The sequence below is a fragment of the Diospyros lotus genome, chromosome 2 (genome assembly GCF_014633365.1).
Source record: "Diospyros lotus cultivar Yz01 chromosome 2, ASM1463336v1, whole genome shotgun sequence".
Classification (NCBI taxonomy): Eukaryota; Viridiplantae; Streptophyta; class Magnoliopsida; order Ericales; family Ebenaceae; genus Diospyros; species Diospyros lotus.
Window position 1 is genome coordinate 44265003 of NC_068339.1, and position 15493 is coordinate 44280495.

At 38.5% G+C, this 15493-nt stretch overlaps 1 protein-coding gene across 7 annotated transcripts in view; it reads right to left on the reverse strand.

Moving 5' to 3' along the window:
- Positions 1–15493, reverse strand: part of LOC127795463 (uncharacterized) — a 51018-nt gene that overhangs the window by 27486 nt on the left and 8039 nt on the right. For all 7 annotated transcript variants that reach the window (XR_008021799.1, XM_052327139.1, XM_052327143.1 and 4 more), the window contains 5 exons: positions 2843–2972; positions 2523–2724; positions 1295–1381; positions 1132–1191; positions 925–1011 (listed from right to left, as the gene is read on the reverse strand). Coding sequence is in view for 6 of the 7 variants with exons in the window: in XM_052327139.1 (XP_052183099.1) it covers positions 925–1011; positions 1132–1191; positions 1295–1381; positions 2523–2724; positions 2843–2972 (566 nt within the window). In the remaining variant the exon portion in view is untranslated. The remainder of the gene's footprint in view (positions 1–924; positions 1012–1131; positions 1192–1294; positions 1382–2522; positions 2725–2842; positions 2973–15493) is intronic.

The window sequence follows — 15493 nt, forward strand, 5'->3', positions numbered from 1 at the left end:
TCACCAGTGAGATCCTTCTCGCAGCCGTGTGCACCTTAACCGGTAAGATCTGCCCCCAGCTCTGCAGCTGCCGTCGCTGGTCACTTCATCGCCTCCACTGCTCACTGATGGCTCTCCACCCACCACCACCCTCTGCCATTGCTGCCCCTTTGACCTCCACACCTGCCTCTGATCAAGGAAGACCAGCCACTGTCTGCACCACCACAGCTGATTTCTGCAGCCGCCTGAAGCAATAAGAAGACCAGAACAATGGTCGGCAACCTATGCCAGTGGCAAGGAAGTGACATAGAGCAGCCAGCGACCACTGGGTTTTCTTTTTTAATTTTTCAATTAGAGAGAAAGATTAAGATTGAGATTAAGGAATAGATGATCTAACCCAATAGGTTTTAATTAATGTCATTACTGCCAAAACAAAAGGAGAGAGTGTCTGAGCAAAAAAAGTAATCCACACGGACCTCTAGAGAAACATTTAAACCACAGGGATCTCTATGCAAATGACCTAAACCATAAGAGGTTTGGAGGCAATTTACCCTTATTTAAAACACACTAACATAATCACATCCACTGCAAGAAGAAAAAAAATAAAAACTACTGTACTTTTTCCCTGACTCATATTGAAGTCCCTTCCCATCCAAAAAAACACTAATGCCATAAAAATCAAGCATCTTCAAAATCCAAGACCAGGACGGTTTACATGGAACATTTTTGTGGTAAAAAAGTACCCTATAGAACATTATTCAGCTAGTTGGACTAGTTTTTCTTGTGTGTGCCAGATTCACAGTTCAATTTGGTTGATCTTCGCATACATGATCCTTGTCAAGAAACAATTGTTTCACTCTCTCCTGAGCCGGAGGTTGACACTCTGTTACATCAGCAATATGGCCCATTTACATCAGAAATTAAGTTCAGCAAGACAGATTGTACCTGAACATGACTGGCTAGACGACGATATTGTCCAAACATATAACCCATTTCACGAGCACCAACACCCATCTCCTCCGAGGGAAGATCCTAAGGGTCAAGAAGAATATAGAGTTAGATTGTCTTGCTTACCCAAATGCGGAAAACACACACACACACACAAAACTAGGGACATAATGTTCAAAAAAATATCACTTCTTTCTGGGTTACCTTATCAGGACCTAAATAGCGATATAACTCATCCATAAAACTCTGACAAAAGCGCATGATCTGCAATTATAAGTTTTAACAATCAATCATTAAAATTCAAAAGATTTAAAACCTCCAAGAGTGCATCAGAAAAACCAAAAACATGTTAAATTGAGAATAATACCTCACTGTCACTTTTTCCTTTTGGATCAAAATCACTACCACCAGCAGCACCTCCAAGTTTATATGGAGACAAAGCACTCTTTAATGTCTGTAAAGAGTGAAAATCAAACAATCACAGGTTTTTTTCCATTCCATCAGTAATATCTATTATAAGTTGATCACTAAATAGACCTCAACCATCTTTAAAATGGAAAAAAAAAAAATAAATAACAACCAGGAGAAAGGATGGGTTTTCCTATGGTCCTCAGAGCATGAGAAAAAGTGAGCACAGCACATACATTCATATGATAAACCAATTAATGGACATTTAAGCGAGAGCATCCTAGCACCTTTCAACACTCTTCATTAATGCAACTTTATCCAACAACAAAAATAAAAATAAACTCTGAACATTCAAAAGATCTCCAACAAGGAAGTAATTTGGACATGCCTCCTCCATGACAATACATTACAAGAAAAAAAGTCACTCATCATACACAACAGCACAGCTGAAGACAATCTTGCTCATAGATATAGGTCTTTTCGATTTTCATGAATGATCTCATATTATGTGTTTATTTCCCTTTAGGCAGTCTTTTGAGTATATAATGGCATCAAAGATTCAATTAGGAAGAAAAAATATATGCAAAAGCTCAAAGAAGAAGGAATTCAAATGATTTAACCAATCACTTAGCTAGGTTTAAGAGAAAGGTTACCATGGTAAGTTCATTTAAGAAATTTCACAAACAAATTATTTTTATTTTTCTAACAAACAGATTATTCCACAAAATGTTCCCATATATGGGAACCAAAAAGAGCTCCTATGAGAAGAAGACCACAATAAGACTCCTCTCAGGAGAGTGGATGGAATGGAACAAATTTTTAACAAAGGATGTAGAGGAAGACCAAGAAAAAATTGGTGGGAGACTCTTGGACATGATATGAGTTATAAGGGCCTTATAGAAGATAAGGCCATGAACAGAAATGATTAGCGAGCTAGAATTCATATAATTGCTCCCACATAATGGGATTAAGGCTTGATATAATGTTTATGTGGGTGCCAAAAGTGAACATAGTTCCATCTTCAAGTGGTTAACCAGAAGCATCTATAGATAAAATCAACAAGTGATATAACTTTATTATATTGCTTGAATCAGAAACATTGCCTGGTAAGATTTAATACAAAATTGGGACAAATAACCATTAAAGGAAAGTTCATAAGAATACAAACTTCAAAAACACAAATAAACCTGTTGAAAACCAAGAAACTTCGCAATGCTTAAGTTCATTGACGGATGAAAACGAAGGCCTCCTCTGCAGGGGCCCAAAGTCTGGTTGAATTGAACACGAAAGCCTCGATTGACATGTGCCTCACCCCGATCATCAATCCAAGGAACTCTGAAAAGAATCATGCGTTCAGGTTCCAGCAAGCGCTCCATCATGTTGACATAACTGAAACATCACAGAGCCACTACATGAAAATTGTAATATATCTGTATCTCAATGCAAACACCTTTCACACTGCATGATGAGGAGTTAATCACACATAGTTATCCAAGAGACAACTCACTGAGAATTTTTGGCGATCACTCTTTCTAGAGCATGAACGATTTCTTGTCCACACTGTATAAACTCAATCTCATGAGGATCCCTCTTCAGAGCAGCCTCAACAATTGATCCAGCCGTTTTTGACATAAGAGCTTCAATTTGAGAAAACCAGCAGAATGTCAAATGGAGAAAGAATTGCAAATCAAAATGTGAATTGTGATTTTTAATTGAAAGGAGAAGAACATATAAAAATCAAGTCATACAAGAAAAAATAATTCATATCAAGCCATAAACACTTTTTAATCCCATGTTAATTCAGCACATATCAACTTAAAAAATGATCCCTGTTAATATGCTAATTCAGATCTTTTAAGTGGCTTCTATCCCTATTACAAGTTGAATAATAGTAAAATGGCTGCTTCAATGTGTCTTAGAATGCCATTTATACTAGGGTTACAACAATAATAAATCCTGGCCACAGATCGCAAAGGAATCCTTCTAATCTTAGGCATCCATCTATGTTAAAAGTCACATGGTAGTCACGTGACTATTTTTTAAAGCTAATAATATAAATCTTTCTAAAATCTAATAACTTAAATACTAACCATAACTAAACAAATCAAATAAATAAAACACTAATAAATAAAGAATATGCTCCTACATCAGTTTTTCTCTGTGCTTTCTTTGGCTTTCTCATGCTTTATTTTTGGTTTTGAAAATATTCTCAAGTTCCTTGTTTGCTGTGCTATTTAAGCTATTAAGAGTATGGTATCATTTTTAATCTGGATTTTTATAAAGAATTCATTAATATGAGTTTCAGCTTTATTCCATTTTCTTTTGGCACTTTCTTTGGTTATATTTCCGCAAATTCTGCTAAGATATTCCTGGTTTCTGTTTTTTCAAATGAGCATTTTCCCAAATCTAGTGCACTACGTCTTAATTAAATTTTACTATTTGAAGAAGCACAAACACTTCCAATAACATGCCATTTCTATGTTAGCGCCATAGTTGTTAATACCATACCAGTCAAGGTACTAGATTTGCCACTGGTACGGTATAGTACCGGTACAGGGTGGTACCAGAGTAACATTTCAAATTTATAATAAATGAACAATATAAATTATAAAAATATATGAGTGAAATCATAATAAACTTTTCAATAAAAAATATCGCAACTTAATATTTGTATTTTTTCCAAAACAACATAACTTAAACAAAATAACGGAGGGCTTTTCTGTGACAGTACAGAGAAGATGGAAGCTTCAGCTGTAACAGAGAAGACATTCTCTGTAACAGAGGGCTTCTATGTAACAAAAATGCTGAAGCTGCGGCGAAGCTTCTCCGTCATAGAGAAGTGAGAAAATACATTTTTTAAATACAAAATTTAGAAGAAGAAACTTTTACAGAGATGCAAAATTTCGATATGAAAAAAGTACACAAAAATAAATTTTGGAAAAGTGAAAAACTCCACCCATGATGCTCTCTGATGGTTGAACCAGAGACCATTGTGGTCTCTGGTTCAACTATCAGTGGTCAAACCAGAGACCATTAGTGGTCTCTGGTTCAAACTTCAAACAACATTAACTCAGTGGAAGGCAGAAAATGACACTGTGCAGCAATATTTTATGTGTGTATATATATACCAAAAAATATAAAACTTACGTAGACTTGCAAAGCTGCCAGTGGTGGATGAAGACATCAGCAGTGAAGGTAGAGACGAAGCTAGTCAGTGAGGTTGCCGGAAGTTTACAGTTTTGATTTTGACTTTTGTGAGAGGGAGGAGGGGAATAAAATGGGAGATTTCATCTTTGTTTTGGGGGTGGGGACATGTGCCAAACTGGGGTGAGATAAAGTGAAAAGACCAAATTAAAAAATATTTCTGAAAAATTAATTTGTGTTGAATGTGGCATTACCAGGCAGTGCTATGCATGACTAAGTTTCGCCAAATACCAGCCAGTACCAACTGGTATTTTTGGCAAAGACGAAACTATCTATGCACCAGTACCAGTTTGCCAAGAAATTGGTATGTACTGGCCAATACTGGATGGCAGTGGCGGAGCCAGGATTTGGCATCAAGGGGTCAATATATTAAGATTTAAAATAATATTAAATTACCAAATGCAATTAAGTATAACTATAAGGCTAAATATAGTAACAATAAAAAATTGTGCTTAAAATAACATTTTTTTTGCCAAGGGAAATTCAAAAAATGAAATGGTTACATTAAAATAACATTTTAAATGTACAAATATACTATTACAATTGTTTACTATAAATTTGCATATTTTAAATGTGTTGTACAACTGTAGTATTATCGATACTATTAAAAATATCTCTTTTAACATACCAAAAAATCATTCACCAAAGCATCTCTCTTTCAATTACACAATTTGTTCTTTAGTTTGCACCTTGATCTTTTGTAAACCATACACACATTATCCTAATTTCATGTATCTCTCAAAATGAAGAAAAATCGATTAACAAATATCTTGATTTTTCTCTACCAATTTTTCACCAATTCATTTTCAATTATGAGCATATTTTTTATGCTCATAATTTGAAGCAAGAGCTTCAAGATGTAAAAGAAAAGAATACGTGAGAAAGAAGAAAGAAGATCTCGCTGAAAAAGATTTGTTGAAAATGGAACCTCTTGCTTTAATTCCTTGATTCGTCTAAAGAGCATTACATGTCCTCTTATAGAGATGAGGATTTTATACCATAGGAAAGAGTACAAAAAATAAAGGAAAGAACTAATCATGTACAATTAGGGAATCTCCTAAACTAGAATAGGAAAGAATTGACTAGATACAATTAGGAAACTTCCTAAATGGGAATAGGAAATCTCCAAAAGGAGAACTGCCGTCAATCAACCAAGATGATCAAGATAATTAACTCCAAACCATGTAGCTAAAATAGGATACTTTGACTACACGGAAATCCACAGAATTCATCATTCCCCCTCAAGTTAGTGAATGGATATCAACCATTCCCAGCTTGCATACCAAGTCTTCAAACTGCTTAGTAGGCAACCCCTTTGTTAAAAGATCAGCTAGCTGTTGTTCTAAGGGCACATGGGGAATGCCAATTAATCCAACATCTAGTTTCTCTTTAATAAAATATTTGTTTATCTCCACACGTTTGATTCAATTTTGTTGCACAGGATTATGTGCTATACTTATGGCTGACTTATTATCACAACATAATTTGAGCGGCCTATGGCTAGAAATTCTTAGGTCTTCCAAAATGATCTTCAACCGTAACAATTCACATAGACCTAGTGTTAGTGCTCGAAACTCAGCCTCAGCACTAGATCTAGCTACTACTCCCTGCTTCTTGTTTCTCCATAACACCAGATTTCCCCCAAGAAATACACAATAACCAGTTGTGGAGCGTCTATCAATCAAGGACCCTCCATAATCTGCATCAACATATCCGGTAACATCCAATTTAGTCCCCGATTTAAACAAGATCCCTTTACTAAGAGTAGTCTTTAAATAGCACAAAATTCTTTTCACAGCTTGCATATGTTCTTTCGTGAGACTATGCATGAACTGACTGACCAAGCTTACTGTAAAAGCAATATCCGGTCTGGTATGAGACAAATAAATCAATCTTCCAACCAATCTTTGATATCTCCCTTTGTCCACTAGAGTACCTACTCCTTTGCCACCCAACAGACCCGTTTCTTGTAACAGATCTAAAATATACTTCCTTTGTGACAAGAAAATCACAGCTTTCGAATAGGTCACCTCAATTCCCAGAAAATACTTCAAGACCCCATGGTCCTTGATCTCAAATGCCTGGGATAGGTTTTCTTTTAAGCTGTGTTTGTTCTTCAAAGTCATTCTCGGTGACTATAATGTCATTAACATACACCAAAAGTGTTGTCACCCATCCTCCACTTGAGTACTTAAAGAAAAGAGTATGATCACCCCTACTTTGAAGATAGCCCATATGTCTCATAGCTTTAGAGAATCTATCAAAGCATGCTCGCGGTGACTGTTTAAGTCCATAAAGAGCTTTCTTTAGTTTGCATACCCTACTTGGAAAACCTTTGTCAAAATCGGGTGGTGGTTCCACAAACACTTATTCCTCTAAATCCCCATGCAAGAAAGCATTCTTCACATCAGATTGCTGCAACTTCCAGCCATAATGTGCTGCTAGAGCTAATAAGATTCGCACAGTTGTCATTTTTGCCACAGGTGCAAAAGTTTTTAGGTAGTTAATACCATAAATTTGAGTGTATCCTTTAGCAACTAGCTTGGCCTTATACTGCTCTAGGGTTCCGTTTGCATTATACTTCAGGTTAAAAACCCATCGACAACCCGCAACCTTGATCCCCTTTGGTCTAGGAACAATGTCCCACGTCTAATTCTTTTCCAAGGCTTTCATCTCCTCCTGCATTGCTTGAACCCAATTCTGATCTTTAAAAGCCTCACTATCTTGGGAATAGAAATGGCATCCAAGAAAATTAAGAACCCTCTATGTTTGGAAGACAAATGATGGTAAGAAAGATAATTGGCTAATGGATGTTGGGTGTAGCTTCTAATGCCTTTTTTGAGGGCAATAGGTAGGTCTAAATCACTAGCAATAGAAGTAGGCAGTGAAGCAAGAGAGGGACAAGTGACTTTAGTACCTGGACTTGGAGATGATATTGGTGCCAGAGGAAGATCTGCAATAGGCTGCAGTGGCGTCTCTTGAAGACACAAGGAGACCCTTTGAATCTAACAAGAGGGGATTGACAACATTGTTGAATGCTGCTTTGCTTGAGGTACTTGCTGATTCTGCTAATCTAAGGGAAAAATAGATGAGTCATGGATCTAAGAATCATGAGACATATCCAAAAAAGGAAGATCAATATTTGTATCAGCACAAGAAATATTTTTCCCTTGATTGTTAGTACTAGGAGGTCCAAAAAACGATTGAGTTTCAACAAAGGTGACATCTTTGGACACAGAATTTCCTAGTAGCAAGGTGATAACATTTGTATCCTTTTTGAGTGGGCGAGTAACCAAGAAACACACATTTGAGAGCTCGAGGATCTAGCTTATCCCTATGGTGTTTAGACATATGAACACAAACAACACATCCAAAAACTCTTAAAGGAAGAGGGTATGAAGACCTACATCTGGAAAATAGGAAGACAAACATTGAACCGGACTTTGATGATTTAGGAATGTAGAAGGAACACGATTAATCAAGTAGGCAGTAGTCAAAACTACTTCTCCACAAAAACTCTTAGGAATAGAATGATGAAGTAGAACGGCCCTAGTGACATTAAGTAAATGTCTCATTTTCCATTCTGCCACTCCATTCTGTTGTGGAGTATCTACACATGATGACTCATGAACAATTCCTTCTTGCTGAAAAAAATTATGCAAGTGATGATCAAAGTAATCCCTTGCATTATCAGTCTAGAATTTTTTAATTTGGGATCCAAATTGATTAGATATCATTTTATAGAATATAGGCAAGATAGAGCTAATAGCTGCCTTATCCTTTAAGAGATACACCCAAGTCATTTTGGTACAATCATCAATAAAAGTAATAAACCATCTAGCCCTAGAACAATTACAAATTCTAGATGGTCCCCACATATCCAAATGAATCAAAGTGAATGGAATGGAGGATAATTTATTACTCACAGGATAAGAGACTATGGCGTTTAGAAAATTCACACACATCACAATGAAGATTAAACACATCTAAAGTTCTAAACAAAGCAAGAAACATAGACTACATTAAACTAAGAGAAGGATGCCCTAAATGGCAATGTTGAAGCCAAAAAATAGTGATAGATGCAAGCTGAAATGAATAGGCATTGATAGGTGTCATGAACCTAGGGTTTGTGATAGGTTAAAAGAGGAATTGGGGAAGAAATTAGAATTGAAGGAAGGGGGAAATTAGTAGAAAGAGGGAGAGATAATAAAAGGAAAGGGGGGAGAAATAGTAGAGAGAAACAAGAGGGAGAATGGAGAGAGACGTAGAGGGAAATTAGATTTAAGAATTCATTCAATTCAAGCATAAATTCTCTCCTCTTACAATTGATCTTTTTATAGGCATAGCTAGATGCTTAACTAATTTCTAACAATATTCTAACAGTACCCATGTGCTTCTAACAACTTGTAAAATATCTCTAACTAACTATTATACCCTATTACAATAATGCCCCTTTATTGCTCCTAAGGTTATAACAATGCACGCATGAGACCATTGGAATCTCAATTGCAGCAAAAGAATGTTGCATTTTCAATGGGATGTCCTTTTCATGAGAAGTTGGCCATGGGAAGTAGTGCACACATGAGACAATTGGAGTCTCAATCGTAGCAGAAAAATGCTGCATTTTCAGTTGAATACAACAGAAATCATGAGGAGTTTGGCCAGAAGCATCAAACATGGGAAAAGAAATTAGATAATCAAGTTAGCAGAATGTACAAGGAATTCAACCGTATGTTATACGAGTAGCTGCAGGAGCTTGAAAAGATGCCGACTAAGAAGTATCACTACAGCTTTCCCGCTAAGTTTTTCGATAAATCCAGAAGAAAAGTTTCAAATGACCATCTCGGAATTTCTAACCAAAAGATGATTAATCCAAACAATCAATCATCAAGATTGAATTACCGTAACAAAGGACTCTTGGAGGAGAAAAGTGTTGAGAGTGAGCTTTTGAAATATTCTGATGAGCAAAAAGAAGATGATGTTGTTGAATTGGAGGAGAAAAGTGTTTGAGATTGAGTTTCGGAAATATTCTGATGAACAAAAAGAAGAAGATGTTGCTGAATTACCGACATGGGATCAGGGAATTCTAGCAGAAAAATTAGTCAAGGGTGAGGGAGAAATATTGGTCGTTGATGCTGCAGAGGAAGCCAATTTGCCTATTACAAGTACTATTGGAACTCCACTGAAGGAGAATTTTGTTAACATGAATTCGGTTACAGTTTGGCAACCAGGGGGAGAAAAAATACATCTAGATGTGCCTAATGAGAGCTGGTAGGAAAAAAATGAAGAGTTATTGAAGGGATTGACAAAGGAAGCAAAGTCCCTTGCATTACCCTAGGGGCTTAGTCCAATATATGGAAAATCGGCTAATGTGGGGGATGTGATTTTGGGAAAAGTTGAGGATTCTTTGGCTTGGGTTAAAATAGGCAATAAGAAGGTGAAAACAACACTAGCTAGAGGAAAGCTAAGGGAATATAACGGAAGAAGTCAAAGGTTTTGCCGAAGGGAACAAAACTCCTGTTGTTGTGTTGGTTTTTACTCCCACTGACAAATCCGAGTTGTTGTCTACTGCATTGAGGGATGAACCAATAGCTGATTATGTTCTTGAAGTGGAGACCAATCTTGATTGGACAACAATTGTAGGAGGTGGTTGTAGTGGGCTCGAACTCAATCAGGTTGCTTCTATTGAAGTTTTGAGCCAAATTATGCTTGGAATTGATCTTGAAAACCTAAGAATGAAGAAGGAGAGGCTTAGAAGGAGAAAGAAAGAAAGAGGAATAAAACAGATAGTGAAAGCTAATATTGGATAAGAGTAATGGCCCAATTGTTGCAAGTTCTTGGGGATAAGAACTCTTTCAAGGAGGTGGGAATTGTCATGACCCTAAGGAGAGATTAGTAAATATAATAGTAGGAGCTTACATGCATTAAACAATAATTGTAATTATCTCTTTTCTTCTGTTATAGATAATTGCCTTAGCTATAGGTAGTTAGGCTTACCGTTTGTACTGCAAATGGGTGCTTGTGGAAGGCTATTAGACTATATATAAGTCACAATTGAGGATGATAAATTATGTTTTGATTGTGTTAGCTCCCAAGGGTCTGAATGGTTTACTCGATCAATTGAACGATCAAGAATGATAACTGAGAAGAATAGAGAGAGAGAACAATAGAGAGAATGAGAGAGAAGATACAAGAGAGAGAATGGAAACTTCCAAGAATATTCATTAATGATGATTGGAGAAATGATCAGCTCATATATATAGCTAATCCAACTCTTCCCATGTGTGGTAACAGATTACCGTTGCTGGGAATGTACTAGCTCCCTAATGCAACAACAAACAATTTACAACTCCTTAAAGCATACTTTCTAATATACTACTTACTACCCTTAGTATAGCCCAATTAAACTAGCACCCTCTCCTTATCTCTTGACACATGACAATTACCCTCCCCTTCAAAATCTTCTTATCCTCGAGAAATGCTGAGAAGGCCTATTGTCTGAGGAAACTGCTTGAGAATATCTAGAAGGTATTCCCAAGAATTGTTGTCAGGATGTAGGTTAAACCATTACACAAGCACTTGAACGATGGGAGCCCCTTGTTTGTAGATGACCCTTCTGTCAATTATAGCCGTAGGTCCCTTCGGACTATTATCTGAATCTGGAAAACGAGGTAACATTGGACTAATGGTCTACTGTCCCACTGTCTTTTTAAGCAATGATACATGGAAGACCGGATGTATATTGGAGTTATCTGGTAGCTATAATCGATAAGCCACACTCCCTACATGAGCTAGCACTAAAAATGGTCCATAAAACCTCAAACTGAGCTTTGAACTGGCCTTCCCGAGTAGGGTTTTTAGATGGCTCGACTAGAGCTTCAAATATACCCAATCTCCCACTTGGAATTCCCTTTCACTTCTCCTTCTATTAGCAAATTGTTTCATACGATTCCTGGCATTAGCCAATTCTGTTTTGAGTGTCTGGAAAGCCTGCTGCCTCTGTTGAAGGTATGCATCCAAGGCTGCTACTGCAGAGGAGTTCCCTAGATCTGGCAGCAAAGTTGGTTTGTACCCATATAGGGCTTCAAAAGGAGACCTTTTGATGGAGTTGTGGTAGTTGGAATTATATCACCACTATGCCAACGTGAGCCACTTATGCCAAGACTTCGGCTATAGGAAACAAGCACGCCTTAAGTATGTCTCCAAGCATTCGCCTTAAGTATGTCTCCAAGCATTGGTTTACCCTCTCGATCTGACCATCAGATTTTGGATGGCAGGCCGTTGACATGTTGAGTCAAATCCCCAATAAGCCCATCAATTCCTTCCACAATAGGCTAGTAAAAATTTTATCCCGGTTTGATACTATAGCTTTAGGAATTCCGTGTAATTTCACCACTTGGTCTAGGAACACTTTAGCTATCTCTTGAGCTGTGTAGGGGTGTGTCAGCCCTATGAAGTGGGCATATTTTGTAAATCTATCCACTATCACCATAATGTAGTCTCGCCCTTCCGACTTAGGTAAGCCCTCAATGAAATCCATTGAGATATTTTCCCAAGGTCCTCCTGGTATATCTAATGGTTGTAACAACCTCGAAGTAGCCACCGTTTCTGATTTGTACCTTTTGCAGACATCACAACTCAGCACAAACTCCATCAAATACTTTTTTAGCCCCGACCAATGAAAGAGCTGCTTGACTTTGTGATAGGTAGTGATTATGCCGGAGTGTCCTCCTATTGGTGAACTGTGCAGCGCCTCCACAATCTTTTTCTTCAAATTTTCATCCTTCCCTATCACCAACCTTCCTCTGTTTCGGATAAGGCTGTCGGTCAAGGTATACCCTTGCTTGGCATTAGGATCCACCACTAGTTGCTGTAGAAACTCCAGAATGCTCTCATCCGTTTCATAGCTCGAAACCACTTAACGGTGCCAATCTGGAACCATCACAGTGAGGGCAGCAACGTGTCCCTCTTTATAGCACCTTGATAATGCATCCGCAACTAGGTTGTCCTTCCCCTTCCGGTATTGGATTACATAATCCAACCCCATTAATTTGGTCATCCCTTTACATTGCAACTGAGTATGTAGTTTCTGCTGAAGTAAGAACTTCAGACTCTCCTAATCTGTTTTGATCACAAATTTACTCCCCTCCAAGTAGTGTCTCCATTTATCTACACCCATCAGCATTGCCAGTAGTTCCTTCTCATCTATGTTTAACCCAAGATGTCGAGGAGCTAATGCCTTGCTGAGAAATGCCAGGGGCCTACCTTCCTAGACCAATACAGCCCCAACTCCAGAAGCACTGGCATCAGTCTCCAACACGAATGGTTTGTCAAAACCCGACAGGCCTAGTGTTGGCACCTCACTTATAGCCTTTTTAACTTTATCAAAGGCCTCCTCAGCCCTGTCATTCCACTGGAAGCCATCCTTCTTTAGTAACTCTGTTAGTGGTTGGCTGATTATGCCATAATCTTTGACAAACCGGCGATAATAGCCAACCCAAAAAACCCCTTAATCCTCTAACATTTTTAGGCCTCGGCCACTCCACCATGGCTGCTACCTTACTAGGGTCGGTGCTTACCCCTGCATTAGATATTATATGACCCAAATACTCCACATGACTCTGTGCAAAGGCACACTTGGACTCCTTAACATACAATTTATTGAGTCTAAGGACCTCAAAAGTGGTTTTCAAGTGGTCTAGGTGTTTGACAAATGAGGGGCTATAAATCAGAATGTCATTAAAAAATACTAAAATAAATTCACACAAGTAGGGTTCAAATATTTGGTTCATCAACGCCTGAAAGGTAGCTAGGGCGTTGGTGAGTCCGAAGGACATTACCTTGAATTCATAGTGCCCTTGGTGAGTTTTAAAAGCGATTTTAGGGATATCTTGAGGCTCCATCCGAATTTGGTGGTAACCTGCTCTAAGGTCTAGCTTAGTGAAAACGGATGCATGCTTCAACTCATCAAGTCTTCTATAATGGATATGGGAAACTTGTCCTTGATGGTTATGGCATTGAGCTGTCGATAATCAACACAAAACCTCCACGAATCATCCTTGTTTTTTAACAAGTAACACGGGAGATACGAAAGGACTATGGCTGGGTTGGATGATCGATTTTTGTAGCATGTCTTTGATGAGTTTTTCTATTTCAATTTTCTGTTTAGAGGGATAACGGTAGGACCTCACATTAATTGGTTCGAAATTGGGCTTGAGATTGATGGTATGGTCACAGAACCTTCTAGGGGGAAGGGAGTTGGGTTCAGAAAAGAGGTCCTTAAATTCAATTAACAGCATGTTGAGGGAGTTAGTTTCATGTACCTTCCACTAGTCATTTGAATGGCTGCTCACCGTAACCAACAATTCCCCTTCCAGCTCCTGTCCTTCCTCGATGACTCCCAAGGCTTGGATGGAGAACATCTGCGCTACATGACAAAACTTGCTTTTGAGCATCCTCTGGGGTCTCTTTCCTGTTATCATCTTGCACATCCCTGATTCTTGACTGCCCTTGAGTACCCTTCTTTTTCCTTCTTTCTCAAAGGTCACCTCTATTTTGTTAAAATCAAAGCTAATAGGGCTCACTCCTCTCATCCAGTCCACCCCAAGTACCACATCACATCCTCCCAACTTCAACAATCTCAAATCTACCACGAATTCTTCCCATTTCATCTCCCAGCAGAATCTCAAACACGAGGATTGACTTAAAACCTTATTCCCGTTTGCCACTGTCACCGAGAGGGGGTGAGAGTTCAAGACCTCACACCCCAATTTCTTTGCCATACCTTCATCTAGGAAGCTATAGGTACTTCCATTGTCAATGAGTACCATTAGTGGACAATGGTGACCTCTCCCATCCACCTTAATGATCTTGCTGTGTGCCAATCCTTTCAGTGCATGTAAGGAGATTTCTCCTTAATCTTCTCTGTCCACCTCCAAGGTCTAGTCTGCTAGTTCTTCCTCATCTTCCCCCTTCCAATAACAGGATTTGGCATTTGCATCTATGTCCGGGAAAGTATCTATCTCCACACCTATAACATAAGTTAGCTTGGAGTCTCTGTTCCATTAACCCTCCTCCATTTGTCGGATTAGGGGCTACATAAGGTAATGCTAGGACCCCTTTGCCACTGTGCCCCATCTCTCTTCCTACAGTCCTGTTACCAGACTGCCATCATCCGAAAATCACTCCTTTCACTTGCTACGATGCTTATTTAGCAGTGCCTCGATCGTTATTTCTTGCAATCTCGCACTCTCTGCAGCCTGTCTATTGTCGTTAGTTGCATCATCTTCACCATGGGTCTCACCTCATCTCCGAGGCCACTAATAAAACTTGACACAAAATATTCTTCTGACAAATGGGGATTGTGCACCATCATTAAAAACCTTAGCTCCTCACATTTGAGCTAATAGGTCTGCACCGATCCCAATTGCTTGAGTTTGTTGAATTCCTATACTCCTGTCTCCATTTACACTCCTCCATTTGTCGGATTAGGGGCTGCAAAAGGTAATGCTAGGACCCCTTTGCCACTGTGCCCCATCTCTCTTCCTACAATCCTGTTACCAGACTGCCATCCTCCGGAAATCACTCTGTTACGACCCAAGATTCCATAGAAGGGCATTATAGTAATAGACTTAACAAGTTGTTAGGAGATATTTTGTAATGCTGTTACAGCACATGGATGCTGTTATTTTTGTTAGATGAAGCTTATAAAAGGTTGTTGGTAGGAGAAGGGAGACAAGTTGTTGAATGAATAAAAATCTTATTTCTATCTCTCTCTCTTAATTCTCCTTCCCCTCTTCTGTCTCTCCCTCTTGTTCTTCTTTCCCCTCTCTTCTGTTCTTCTGTTTCTTCCCCCTTCTTTTGATTTTCCCCCCTCATTCTTCTCATTTCCTCCCCCAAACCAGGCAATTCTTGGTTCTAAACCTATCGGATCCTTCCGATTTTCGATCTAATC